At 44.5% G+C, this 14,577-nt stretch overlaps 1 protein-coding gene across 2 annotated transcripts in view; it reads left to right on the top strand.

The window, feature by feature from the left end:
- The window catches only part of GLCAK (glucuronokinase G), a 71,817-nt gene that overhangs the window by 45,701 nt on the left and 11,539 nt on the right, over positions 1 to 14,577 (top strand). The window contains exon 2 of one of the 2 annotated variants that reach the window (XM_086493913.1): positions 6,031 to 6,180. The exons of the other annotated variant lie outside the window; for it this stretch is intronic. Within the exon in view, the coding sequence (XP_086350039.1) occupies positions 6,031 to 6,180 (150 nt within the window). The remainder of the gene's footprint in view (positions 1 to 6,030; positions 6,181 to 14,577) is intronic. 2 annotated transcript variants of the gene reach the window in all.

Genomic DNA, 14,577 nt, shown 5'->3' with positions numbered 1-14,577 from the left:
TTGAAGTTCATCATTGTATGTGGTGGGTGGTGGAGTTCTTTGGTTCTTCCTCATTGGATGGTTGATTTCTCAGTAGCCTCGGTTGTCCCATTCGTTGGACTTCCTGTAGCAGCTTTGAGATTTTGGCATGTGGTATATGATCGGAGGTGCACAGGTTTCCGACTCTTTCCTCGAGGGTGGAGTACTTTAGAGCAGAGTTACCCGGAACGCGGAACGGGAACGGCGACGGGCCTCCCTGCGGAACGGGGGAACGGGAATGGGCCCGGAACGAGAACGGCGCGGAACGGTAGGCTAAAAAAACACCCAAATATTATTTTTTTTAGCGTTATGTGTTTGAATACAAGTAGTATTAGAGTCCTTTGACTCTAATACCCACAAAAAACACGATTCGAAGACCATTTAACCTTATTATGACTTGATTGGGATGTGAGGCGCCCAGAGTACATAGCCAAATGAACAACAATGAGCAAACACAATTTCCATAGTACATACACAATGCTCTCAAATAATTGCAAGAGTAGTAGTCAGAGATAACACTTTGGAATTAATTATGGCTAACATAGTAACAAGCCTCAAGGGCCACCAGCGGCCAAGGTGCTACAAAAAAACCAAAGGGGGGCAAAGTTCAAACCAGACTTCAGTGACCACAATACCAAAAGACTGAAGGTGACAAATACCATAAAGATGCTAGTACTAAGTAGCTACAAATGGCAAAGAGGGCAAGGCTCAAGTAGCCATACAAAAAGGTAAGGATAAATGGCAAAGACTCAAGACTCAAGAGCCACTAGCCTGAGAGGCCTCCCAATCCGTAGTAGCCGGCTGTAAATCATGCACATCCTCCCATTCCTCATCATCAAGGTCTAGGTCCGGCTCGATCTCAGCCACAGATGAAGTACCTGGTGTTGGTGGATGTGCATCTCCATCCGCCTGAGAAGCCTCTTGCTCCATCTCCCACTGTGTAAAAGGATCTGTCTGTTTGTCTGTACTCTTGTAAAGCATTTTCAAATTTGCGCTGACGAAGACAAGATCATTAGCCTTCTCCACTCCAAGCCGATTCCTCTTTTTGGAAGCAATGTGGCTAAAGGTACTCCACAATTGCTCCAAGCATGAGGTACTAACTGACTGGCTGAGAATACGGATCGCCAATCTCTGAAGCTCAGGGCCATCATAGCCATAGTCCTCCCACCAAAGCACTGAACCTATTTTCCTGCGATCAATCTGAGCATCTGGACTGCCAAATGACCCCCGCATCTCTCTGTACTGTCTCAGCTGATCTCTGACAATGCGTCGCCCATCTCTGTCTAGAACCATCTTGTTTAAGATCTCTGTAAATTGGTTCATGACTTCCCTATCTGTCTCTTGCCCTGCACCTTGTAACTCTGGATCCACCATGTATGCTGCCCCGTGTAAAGGAGAGGCATATGAATTCCACCTCGAGCTGCAAAGCGCATGGATCTCCTCATATCGCTCTGCGTTCGGCTCAAGCTGTGCAAGCTGCTCAATCATGCGGTCCATTGCCTCATAAATCTTGCGAATGCAAGGATCCATGCCATCCAGAACTCGAAGCAAATGAACCACCGGTTTTACCTGTGCATCTAGACTCTTGAGCTCCTTCCAGAACTCAAGATCCTCTGCCTTATCCTTGCACAAAATCCCTGCAACTGTCTTTGCATAGGGGGAGGTGGTGAACTCATCACTGATGAAGACCTGTCGGACCGCATTTTGACATTCAGACAGCCTGCGTACAAGAAGAAAGTTGAATGCGAAGCGGGTATCTGAATACTTTAGAAGCACTTTGCCGCCCGACCTCTTGAGGTACTCACTCCGAACCAAGTTGTGATTGTTGATGAAAGTAACCATCTTCACTGCATCAGCAATGACTGGAGCAATCCAGTCTAGCTTGCCGATGTCTTTTAGAAGGTTGTTCAAGCAGTGTGCCATGCAAAAGCATACTGTCACATGCGGATAGTGGCCCTCTATGATAGCTGCTGCTGCCCTGTTTGATGCCTCCCCATCTGTGACAAAGGCCACCACGTGTTGCTCACCGATGGTTTCTATGGCCGCTGTCCACTCTGCAGAGAGGACATCGGCAGACTTGCCACTCTCAGTGGCATCATGAGAGTGCACAAAGTACATCTCTCCACTGGAGTATGCGACGAGACCATGGATAGATCTCTTCCTTGTATCGCTCCACCCGTCGGCAATGAGGGAAACGCCATGTTTTTCCCAAAGACGCTGAATGTTGAGGGTTGCTTGCTCCACAATAGCCTTCTCTCGATCGAGCAAGGTGGTTCGGAGAGCCTCTGAAGATGGCGGCACATAGCCGATGCCATACTCTCCAATCCGTTGCACCATGACTTTCCAATACTCCGGCCTATTTCGATCAAACATAGAAGAGGTTAGTATCAAAAAAGTGGAACCGACGATAACGAAAGAAATGAGAGAGAAGATTGATAAATCATAAAACAATGAACATACCTCGGTGCGACAAATGGGATATGGTCGTGATAGAAGAATCGGGCCACGGCCGCATCCACCTCTTCCTTCTTCTTTGGGTCCCAAGAGGTGGCAAGGGTCTTTTGGCGACGAATTGGACCTTGTGAAGATGCACCAACACCTACACCGGGTAGAGAGGAAGAAGGGAAAATGAGGGTCTTTGGATCAATACCTTTGCGTGTCGGCTTGGCTTTATGGTTAAATTGCCGATCCTTTTCCTCGAGCTCCTTCCTCTTCTCGATGGTTACGTTGGCACAAAATTTCACCTCATGTCCCGGCACTCGAAGAAAGTGTGCCCTCACTTTGTCATGCCCCCCTTTCCGTGTGTAAGAGCATAGCTTGCATCCCCATGCACGAGAACCTCCCGCCGCCGACAAGGTGCCCTCCGAGGTCACTTCATCCCACCACGACCATTCCTTCGCCTTTTGAGTGTTGCCCGCATGAACGGAGGGGGTTGAACGAGAAGAAGAGGCCATGGATTATCCGTGAAAGAGAGAGAGCTTGATCTTTGAGGATTTGAGAGAGAGAGATAGCTTGAGAGAGGGCTTGAGAGAGAGAGAGGCTTGATTCCGTTCTTGCTTGAGGCTTGAGCAATGAGAAGTTGAGATAGAGAGCTTGAGACTCGAGAGAGAGGCTTCACCTCTTGGAAGTTGAGACCGAGAGAGAGAGTTTGACCCTTGAGCCTTGAGGGTTAGCCCAAGAGAGAGAGAGGTTATGGCTTGAGAGCTAGAGGCTAGGCCCCTATGGCTTGAGAGTCGAGACTCGAGAGTTGAGAGCAAGGGAGAGATGGCCCCCTTCAAACTTCCTTGATGCTTTGGTGAAGAATGGAGGAAGGGGGGATTTATATAGGGCTGTAAAATTTAAATGGCCGTTGGCTGCCCAAATCTCCCAAACAGCTATATTTTTAAAAGTTGAAAAACTGCCGTTTCTGCCCGTTGCTGCCGTTCCGGCCGTTCCGCCCCGTTCCAGCCGGTCCGTTCCGGTGATGGCCTGCCTGTCGGAACGGTAGTCCGTTCCGACGCGTTCCCTGAATTTTTGACCGGCCGGAACGCCGTTCCGGCGTTCCAAGGCCCCATATAGGCGATCCCCGGTAACCATGCTTTAGAGTTGGGAAATGATCCGCATAGTAGTAGTTTATGCCTTTACCCTTAGTTTTGATGCATTCTCTTGGAGCTGTCAGCAACAATACCTTCTCTAGATGCTGGTTGTGCAATTTGTGAGTCGGTTGAGTTGAGGAGATTCTTGTTAGATCTAGATTTACTTTCTGCGAACAACATTTTACTTATTGGACGTCTTTCAAGGGTAACGGTTATATCCTATATACTACAAGATAATTTTCTATTGCGGAGTTTGTTGCATATATCCTCATCTACGAAACCCTCTGAGATTGATCACTCCAGCTTCGTGGTCCGTCTTCTTTTCCAGGGGAATCGAAAGCAACCAAAAGAAAATTAGATAAATCAATAACTCAAAATGATTATTACAATATTTATTAACTATACTACTTGTAGAGATCCAATTGCAGAGTCAAATTGCTCACAAGACATATGATTGTCGACAAGTATTGAACTCCATGTGTCTCTCTTAATACTTGATCTCTCGAGTAGGATGCCCCCCCTACGGGGAAACCCTAGGATGGGCGATGGGCAAAGGGTGCAGATCAGCCTAACATTTTGCTACAGATCAGACCCAACGTTTTCCCATTCAGCCCTAGCGTTTGTTGTACCCAACAGTAGGGCTGCACTGCTATGCAGATGATGGGGGGATTTCTCCTTGCGTTTTTCTTCTTAGAGCAACCCACATAGAGACGATGATCATCTTGATGCAGAGCAGAGTGGAGATGTTCTATGCTTTCTAGATGGCACCCTTGCCATGAGGCATGTGTATGTCGCTCATATCTGTTCTCTTGCTAGGAGGAGATCCTGCTAGAGCCTCGCTTTCTCAGGAGGCTAGGGCAGTCCGTGTGGAGACCGTTTGAGTGGTCTCATGGGTAGGAGCAGTTGGAAGTGTCAGTAATAGTCGTAGTTGTGTGTACCTCAGGTCTATCCATTAGGCATGTCTCATGTGTAGGAGCAGTTGGAAGTGTCAGTAGTAGTTGTAGTTGTGTGTACCTCAGGTCTATCCATTAGACATGTCAGTTGTATGCCAGACCACTCTTGGTCACTTGTATGAGCAGCTTGTTATTAGCATGGAGAGCCTTTCCCAGATCTCTCTCTCTCTCTCTCTCTCTCTCTCTCTCTCTCTCTCTCTCTCTCTCTCTCATTCCCAGATGTCCTGTATTTTTCTACCTTAGTGATCTCTCTTCTCCATTGGTGCCTCGTTCATGTATGTGGCATTGTAGATGTTCTAGATCGGAGTCGAAGTGTCCACCAGATTACGAGCTAGTTCTTGTCTTCATCGCATCTTCCGTTGCCTCCTTTGATAGTATCTTCTCCCACTCACAGAGGATGGCTTTATGACTAGGCCCAGATATGGATATACACTTATCTCATGGGATACGGTGTGCTATTCGTCAAATACTCACATCTTCACATAAGTTTCAGGTTGAGACTGGTAGGTTTGGAGCAAGAGTACCAGCAAAGGCCAAGATATGTCACTTATGCCATTTGGTGCTAGATATAGAGCTGCGCTACACATATCATTGCTCGGTACACTTTGAGATATGTGGACGCTGTCATTGCCTGTTCAAAGAGGGTTTTGGACCACTTTCTGGAGTCATGAAATACCAGGACCGGAGATGTCTTGGGCTGTTTTTGCTAGAGTTGAGCAGACACGGAGAGAGCCTGTTGAGGGGATTAAGGGAGAGCCAGTCTTAGAGGCAGATTGCAGATTTCTTTAGACCGGCCACTAGGCAGCCTGAGGAGCAGCTCTCACATCAAAGCTCAGATATCACCTGCACGTTGATTGATTGAGCGATTGAGCTAGGGAGATCAATGGAGCAGCTTCACATCGACTGAGGCTGCAGCAGAGAATCCAGACCATTCTAACTCGGCATGCGAGACGCTGAGTCAGAGTAGTGATCATGGAGGACATTGATGAGATCTGCCAGCGACCGATGATGAATATCCTATGACTTGATGGTCGCACATTATCCACTCATCTCGGTTGAGATTGTATCACTGATTGTATCAGCCCTTCACTCATTGTATCAGCTATTACTCATACCCTACACAATTCCAGTTAGCTGCTTAGCTCACTTCCAACAGTTTAGGATGTTACAGTAGCTTTTTCATTACCTTTGTTAAAAACCATTTATAGTCTTTTCTTTTCGGTACTCAGATATTGTATCAATTCACGACTTCGTAACTTTTTGGTCTCACAGGTCTCTTTGGCCTTTTGAAGATGCTAATATATCAATTCATTTCATTTCTCTCTCTCTCCCCCCCCCTGCTTCTTTTGTGCACCCTGACAGTTTTGAGTCATGTTTTGGTGTTATTTGGCTATCTCTTGCACATCCTTACGTAAGAGGATAAAACGTTGTTCCCAGCTACTTTACTGTTTGAATGTCTGACATGAAAATCTTTACCATTTCAGGTAAAGAGAGTACAAGATGAAGGTTATTATGGGGGTGTTCGTTTGCTTTTGGCTTTGTGCAAGAAGTTTTACGAATATTGCTCCTCACATGACATTTCTTTACATTCTGACAATTTCACTCTTTCATATGACACGAATATCCCACGGCAGGTGAAAGCAATTTATCCTTTCATCTTAACCTTATTACATAATTGGGCTTTGATTATGTATGGGTAGATATTAGAGAGAGAAGGATTTAGTTCAAACACAAAGTTGAAAATTTATGAGCACACACAATCCTGACACTAGCAAAACACAAGTTGAAAATATCTGGTTTTTGAAAATATCATGGGAGATCAATAAGCTCATTTTTCAGATAATGGTGTAATTACAGCAGCTACTTAAGACTTAAATACATAAGAGTAATTAGGCTCCGAGGAGAGGATGCAATGAGAAGCAAGATGATGCATGCCCTTCTTGTGTAACACAGTGCAGAATTGAGAAAGAGGGAGACGGGCCTTTTTGGAGGAGCCCTGGTAAGGGGCTCATGATAGTGATTCATAATTGAAGCTGCCATTTTGTAACAAGTGTGTCAAGTGTCAAAAGTTCACTAATGGTCTAACCATTCACTTAAAGACGTGCACATGAAAGGTACACAAGGCCACATATACATTACTCCCGTACTACATCACAGCTCCTGCACTCGTAGAAATACCCTGATGTCATGACTGCCAGGTTTATACCCAGACTAGAATTGAGATTACAGTATTCCTTTTCTCAGGTTAGGATGGAGGACCGATGTTGCATCCTTGAAAACATACTTCACGTTCTAACCATTGAGAGCTTTGATTAACATACATGCAGGGGTCACTTTGATGAGCGATATAGCAAGTCAATTGCTCCTTGTTGTACTTGCTCTCTAGTTGAAGTGATAAGAAGTATCAATGCGTTTGAGAGTTAATAGGAGATTTTAGCCCTAGAGAGAGCGAGGGGTGTTGATGAGGCAAGCATCTATGGAGCAAAACCTCAATGCTAGCAACGTTGAACCAGCCAGCCCTAACCTCATTTATTTGCGTTTTCTTTGCTGCAGGATAGCGCTAGATTAGCCAAGCTGCTGTTTACGGAGGTAAAGACCTATGTTTTTGTAGCAGCCCTTCAGCTCTTTGCAGATCCAGGCCAGTACTATCTTAGATTTGTTCCCAAAAGACTTAGTCGGAAGCAAGAAGCTAGAGGCTACAGGCATAGTAGTCGAGTTTAGCAGCGGCCAGGTTAGCATTTAATGCCTGTTTTCTTAGTAACTTGTTGGGGGACTGCTTATCTGCCATAGATCAAACTAAAGATGAGAGTCAGACTTGTAGGGGGACTGCTCTTGCCTAGATCAATTGTGTTATTGGATCCAGATAGGAAGAATGTCTTATTATACACTCAATGACCACCTTTCAGCTTTGCCTACCTTTGTTATGTGTTGTACACCTTGTAAGGCGCCATATGGGGAGAACCCTAGCTCGTTTGGGGTGGTTTACTATTATTAGTTGCTGTTAAAGCACAGCTTACAAACGTGCATTGTGCATTGAGTCCTTGCATTTTGAATACGGAGGCAGTACAAAAAGTACATGCCAGGTGGATAAAGCATGGACTGCCCAAGCTTTGTACACTGTCACAATTTGGTGATGTGGCAATCCCTGAAAATTCGACCAACTTGCTGAAGACGGCCGACGGGCCTAAACCCCAATAGAAGAAGACAGACCACCTTGCAGAAGATGACCAAGGCCCTAAAGCCCCAAATTGAAGACAAAGGGGGTTAGGATTAAAATCCTAATCCTAAAAACAACATGCAAAACTCGGCCGAGGGGCCTAAACACTGAAAAAACCTACGCAAAGCTCATGATGTGGTAGGCTGTACGGGCAGCCCCAAAATTTTTGTTGCCTTTAGTATGGATTTACGTGATTGACACTGAGATGCTTTTGGACACCAGATTTTAATCTTGAAGCTTTTAGAAGCACTACTTACTGGTTTTGGGAGAGGCCAAGAGCTTTTAAATATGTACTGAGGGTACTCTCTCTGGCATTCCACTTTGTGGGGAAGTAGAGGAGAGTCCTTGAGCTTGTACCTTGTTAGAGCAATATAAAGAAACATCGCAAGGGGCGCCAGGGTTTGGGGCTAGTGCCGTCTGGCAGTGAAACTCCGCCACGCTACGTCTCGTGTGGATTCTTTCTTTGTATTCACTTCTGGCGAGGGACCGAATGGAAACATAGAGATAACTGCAAACTTTGCACTTTAACACTTCAAACACTCAAATATCTGAGAGAGACAACACGACTCGGCGGAGTTCCAAGTCAAGACGCGTTGGCCCCAAAGACTGGCACCCCTTCCGGTATTTTTGGTACAACTCCCGATGGGTCCAACTTTTCAAGCTCCGCGTCCAGATGCCTCAAAAATTGGCCCCAAGGGGCACTTATAAACTTACAAGGGATGCCCAAAGTACAGCCCCAAAAGCATTGGGTCAAAAGCACTTAATCCTAAAAGCACTACATCCAAAAAGCTGGCGCACGAATTCTGCCCCAAACAATGCATTAAACGCGGAAAACATGTACAACTACCACGTGGCACTTGTCAGCGCAAAACACAAAATCTATACAGCGTTGCCACGTGTCACTGTGAGCACAAATTGCGGGTGTTTGTACAACTGGGCCACATCATGAGTTGTGCAGGCTGATTTTAATATGTTAGGGAGCCTTTTTATTATTTTAGGCCACTCGGAGAAAACCTGTAAGTTGGTAAACCTTACAACTTCTTATTCTTCTTCTTGGTTTTAGGCCCCTCGGCTGATTCCTGCAAAACTCAATAAAGTTAGTCCAAGACTCAAAGGTCACTTATATGTCCTAGAGCCATGCAGAGAGTCATAGATGCAAGCACCACGTAGAGAGAACTTTTCGCGACACAAAGGATTCTGGCTTTGACCAAGAGATTTGCATAGACCACCTTCTTAGGGAGAGTGAGTCTGGAACGGGTCAAACGAAAGCATTGGACCGATGTGTCTATGACCCTGACGTAGAAACCCTAACCCTAAAATTGGTCACATACCGCCTTCTAAAATCAAATCAATCGTCCTTGATTGCAAGTTACAAGAAAATGCTTACATTATCATTCATGCAAGTTAAAATCGATCATTCAGCCATGCATTCTTGTGTCATGATGGCCATGCACACATAAAAGCTAGCTGTAGACACCTTGGGTGCGTTTGATGATCTGTCTTATGATCGGTATCTTAGCCAACGTCTGCAAAAGGTCATTGGATCTTGTTTGGATGTCGATCACACACCCAAGATCTTAGCCAATGCCTATAAAAGGTCATTGGATCCTACTTGTGGTGTGTGCACGCACGCAAGATCATAATCTTTATCATAATCATAATCTTTATTAATCATAGATTTTTACAAAGAATTTTCAGTTCATCACTGATCTTTATTCATAGTTCTTTCCTCAGTCTGTTGTCGCTCCTTGAGTAGCTTGATTACTTAAGTTCAATAACAACTTTTTGTTCTTGTGCTTCAGTTGGATAGTTCGTTCTCTGGCGTCAAATAGGCCCTGACGTCAAATAGGGCATGATACTTGCAAAACCACGGCACATCAGTAAAACGTCACAAACTCCCAAATCCGTAATGTAGAAGTCAACTGGATATGTAAATGTCCAGTTGACATTTTACATATCCAGTTGACGAAATGATTTGATCAATGGTGTCGATGACGTGTAGGTTCCATTAGCCATTTGTGCTTCAATTTGAACTTGTAGACGAAATGATTTGATCAATGGTGTCGATGACGTGTAGGTTCCATTAGCCATTTGTGCTTCAATTTGTGTCTCCTTGGCATATTCCTCAATGCAGCTAATTCTGGGGAGATAAATTTTGCATGGAGCTTGAATTGAAGAGGATAAGGGCATCTTGATCTTTGATTTTTTCCATAGCTTTACATGGTTCATTGGATGCGTCGACAGTAGAAACATCTATCAAATTAGAAATCAATCCAATTGAGGGTCGGGATTTCTTGTTTTTTGTGCATTCATACGTAGAGGATCTTTTGCCATTAGATTGGAATTTTCCGGGCAGTCCCAGGGAATATGATTGTGAAGGCCACATTTTTAACACCTTCCTTCTGATCGGTACTATTGCATCTCTTAAGGAGTCAATCGTTGAGTAACTGTGTTGGGGCAACTGTCCTAGTTCGCGGTTGTGGGGTATCTTGGACGAAGGATTAAGGATTTGGATTTCTCTTATGGTAAGGGGCGGTAATGTCAGTGAATACCAATTCTTTCTTCATATTGTGATAGCCCACTCTTGCATGTGACATAAGCTGTTGTATATTTGATACCACTTTCCCTATACAGTAATCTCGTAGTGGAAAGGGTAGGCCCACAATGTACTTCTCAATCTGTTCCGCAAAAAGATGTCTCAAAAGGTGGAAATTGGCAGATAGGCGCCCCAAAATCTTTGGTTGTAAATTGGGGAAAAGTGTCCGAAGGGTACATCCTGAAACTTGACCATGCTACAATTATATCTACTACAAATGTCTCATCAAGAAAGCTTGGGTAGAAAGCGAGTTTGAAGTCATATGGTCTTTGTACTATTCGGTTTCTTGAGGGGAGCCCACCATGTCAAAGCACTATCTTTGAGAAAAGAAGTGACTTGTAGCAACTTGGATTCTTCTGTAAAATTTCCGTTATTGAGCAGTACGTCAAATTGTTGTAAGAACTTGAGAGCATTGTGTGAATCTTAAAGGCCTTAGAAGGTGAAAAATTTAATCGGGCACTACCATCCTTGAAGGGTTTTGGGTTTGAATTTACAACATGAGGTGCTGAGTAATAATAGTAATGGTGATAGTGCCCATTTGATGAATAGGTTGGTGCGGTAGGTGGTTGGGGAACATAGGGCGTTGTGCAATGGGGATTTGTAGTGGTACTTCGAAAACCACACGTGGTCGCTCTCTTGAAGCCATATTCTTGAAATGCCTCCTAGAAACTGAGAGACATCTCTAGAGTTCTGTCGTGAAGAAGTCGTCGGGTGATTTCGAGAAGGGTCAAGTAAAAGAGAGGAGTAATTTTGGGAAGGTTCAGGTGGTATAGCAGGGTAAGCAGGGGGATTTAAAGTACTCAAATAGCTTTGGAAAGCTTCCAAGTCAATCCTGTCATCCGTCAGTCTCTGTCTTTGTTTTCTCGCTATATATACCAATTGTTGTACCACATATTGGACATGTGTCTCGTCACGGAGCCTCTGGGTGGATGGGCTCGGTGGATTTTCCTCCTTCGGCGGTGTGATCTCTCGATGCTCCCTCCATGTCGATAAGATCGTGCTCCGGTTTGTAGAGGGAAAGGGAGCAAGCTGAGCTTTGATACCAGTGTAGTCACTTCCGGCGAGGGACCGGACGGAAACATAGAGATAACTGCAAATTTTACACTTCAAACACTCAAATATTCGAGAGAGGCGACACGACTCAATGAAATTCCGAGTCAAGACGCGTTGGCCCCAAAGATTGACGCCCCTTTCGGTCTTTCTTTATTATTGCTTCAAGATGGTACAACTCCCAATGGGTCCAACTCTTCAAAATCTGTGTCCAGATACCTCAAAGAGTGGCCCCAAGGGGCACTTATAAACTTACAAGGGATGCCAAAAGCAGAGCCCCAAAGCATCAGGTCAAAAGCACTTAATCCGAAAAGCATTGCATTCAAAAAGCCGATGCTCAAATTTTGCCCCAAATTGTACAAAAAATGCAGAAAATCTTTACAATTGCCACGTGGCACTTATTAGTGCAAAATGCGAAAAAGCTGTACAGCGCTGCCACGCGTCATTGTCAGCGCAGAGTGCTGGTGTCCATACAACTGGGCCATGTCATCAGTTGTGCAGGCTGATTTTAATATGCTAGGAAGCCTTTTTATTATTTTAGGCCACTTGGAGAAAACTTGTAAGTTGGCAAACCTTTTTATTCTTCTTCTCGGTTTTAGGGCCCTTGGCCAATTCTTGGTGAGGAGTAATGAAGAAACAAGAGTAGGGAGGGTAGACATGCGGGCAATAGCAAGCGCTTCTTTGTAATGATAAAGTTTCCATCATATCGTAAAGAGTTGCAATAGATCTGGTTAACACATGCCATAGCAATTTTCCAAGCTATTTATGATGCTTCCCATTTAAGTAAGTAGTGAAGGTACGGTCACATGGTGTTTCCGAAGATTGCAATGTGTTGTACAATGCTTCATGATGTACAAAAGAAGAGACAATAGCATGAGATATATTATATGGATCACTATATTTGACATCTTTCAATGATAAGAGCTAAATGAATTAGGTATTGAGGCGTTCTTAGTGTGATGCAAGAGTGTGTATCAGTATTTCAAGATACTTTGTTGAAAGCCCCAATATGAGCTCTAAAGAGTTCATAACATTTAAAAAACACATGTGGTTTTTGTACTCGGACTCTTTGGGTCTAGATTTGTTCTTTTTAACATGAAAGTTTGATTGTGAACAATGCATCGAATTTTTTTCCCCCCCAAGAAAAAGATGCTTCCATTAGTTAAGAAACTTGCCCAATGGGCTACAATTTGCCCCTCACTACATCAACATGTGGGGAGACTCTCCCAATGAAAAGACAAGATATGTACAATGATAGCTAAATCAAGAGATGGGAGGAGGAAACAACCACATGGGTGTATGGTATGCCATCTAGGAGCGCCATGAACCATGGTGAAGAAGTGCCCTAGGCACCAATTTGCAAGAATGCCTTGGTGTAACAAACTTGGACATCCCAAGTCTAGAATCTGTCGCGACACGAGAGGGATTCACTTAAAACACTTCACAAACAAATCACAATTCAATTGAGTCGACATGGCTTGGCATAGTCCCGTGCCAAGAGAGATTGACCCCAAAGATTGGTGTTTCGGTATTTCTTTTTTGAGCAAAGTACAGCTCCCGTGGGTCCTTAGCTCTCAGACTCTGCGTCCAGATGCTCTGAAGAGTGAGGCTGTTGGGCTCCTTTTATGCTTACAAAGGGATGCCAAAAGCAGAGCCCCCAAAAGCAATTAAACTCAAAAGCAATGAGTCCCAAAAGCAACTGGCTCTAGAATCTGCCAAAAACAGCCAGCGTAACTTTTAGGAATTCCGTACAATATGCCACGTCAGCATGTCAGTGCGAAAAGCAGAAATCCTTACGGTTGGTCCACGTGGCATGTCAACGCGAATTTCGGGTGTCCGTAATGTTGCCATACAGCCTGCCACGTCATCTACCTCTTTGGTGGTCATGCCAGTCATTAATTTGTGACATACCCCCCCTCTTGAAAGAATTGTAATCGCCCTCGATTACGCTTGCAAAACAGAGAGGGCATAAACAAGTTTAGTAGACATTGACTCTAAGTACCGACGCACTAGGCACGACACATCTAGCACTTGTACAAAGACGGCAGTCACGTCACATCACATGACAGGTCAATTCAATCACATGAAAATTCATTCCAAATCTTAGGCCATGACTGCCAGCAACGTATTTACTAATCGCATCTAGATCCATCTCGGACCTCACTGATGTCAGATTAACTAATCCTTATTGCAATCATGTCTATGGAGATTTTCAAGACCAAAATGCTGCAATCATTTCGTTTTTCAGTTCCTACAATCAAACAAGTCACATGAGAGAGTACAAATCATTCATGTTCAATTACGGGAATTCCCATTTCATAAAGTCATACAGTAGAATACTGTCAACACAACAGTATCCGTGAAATCCAAAGGAAAATTAGTGACTCTATTCCATCGAGGTAATCTGTGACAAAGAAACGGAGTATCTCTCCTCTTGTGCAGTCCCCTCTGCATTACATTCAACCCTGTTGAGCCACGGGATCTTTCGGAGTAGACGCAGCTAAACCGAAAGCCTCAAGGTAAAGTTCCAAAATCTAAGGAGTATCAGCTAGGTCCTCCTCCTCCATCCACTTCGCATCCGATGCCGGATAGTTCTTTAATTTCACTAAGAACCGCCAAATCACTTTACCTTTAACTTTTCTTTCATTGTGTGCCAAAATCTGTTCTGGAACGAGTATCTCCTCGCTCTCTTCCACTTGGGGTTGACCATCAGGCTCCCCATCAACTTGGCACCTCACCTTTAAAGGGTTTCAACAGACTCACATGAAATGCATTGTGAATCTTCCAAGTATCTGGCAACTTAAGTCTGAAGGATACATGTTAGGTGCAGCGGAATGATTGTTTGCGCTTTGCTCAAGATGAGTGCTCCGAACTGTGCTCAAGGTTCCTTTTAATTCTTATGGAAGGGAGAGCCTTCCGTTCGTAATGGAAAGTGCTATGATCATGAACAAAGTGAATGGACACGGTGCGTGCAAGTGTATGAGACTGAGAGATAGAGAGAGAAGAGAGATACAACACCGGAGACGTTGTAAAACCCTCCTCCGAAGGCCCCACTCTCGTCGGCGAGAGTGGTCTACTTTTTGATTGCACAAAGTGGTACAATGCGTATGCAGTGGAGTGATGCAATTGGACTATGCCGATGACGACGACGACTTGATGGCTGAAATC

This window comes from Adiantum capillus-veneris, chromosome 21, assembly GCF_014529385.1.
Source record: "Adiantum capillus-veneris isolate H3 chromosome 21, ASM1452938v2, whole genome shotgun sequence".
In the NCBI taxonomy this organism is placed as follows: domain Eukaryota; kingdom Viridiplantae; phylum Streptophyta; class Polypodiopsida; order Polypodiales; family Pteridaceae; genus Adiantum; species Adiantum capillus-veneris.
The sequence above is the reverse complement of the archived record's forward strand: the minus strand, read 5'-3'. Positions and strand labels throughout refer to the sequence as shown.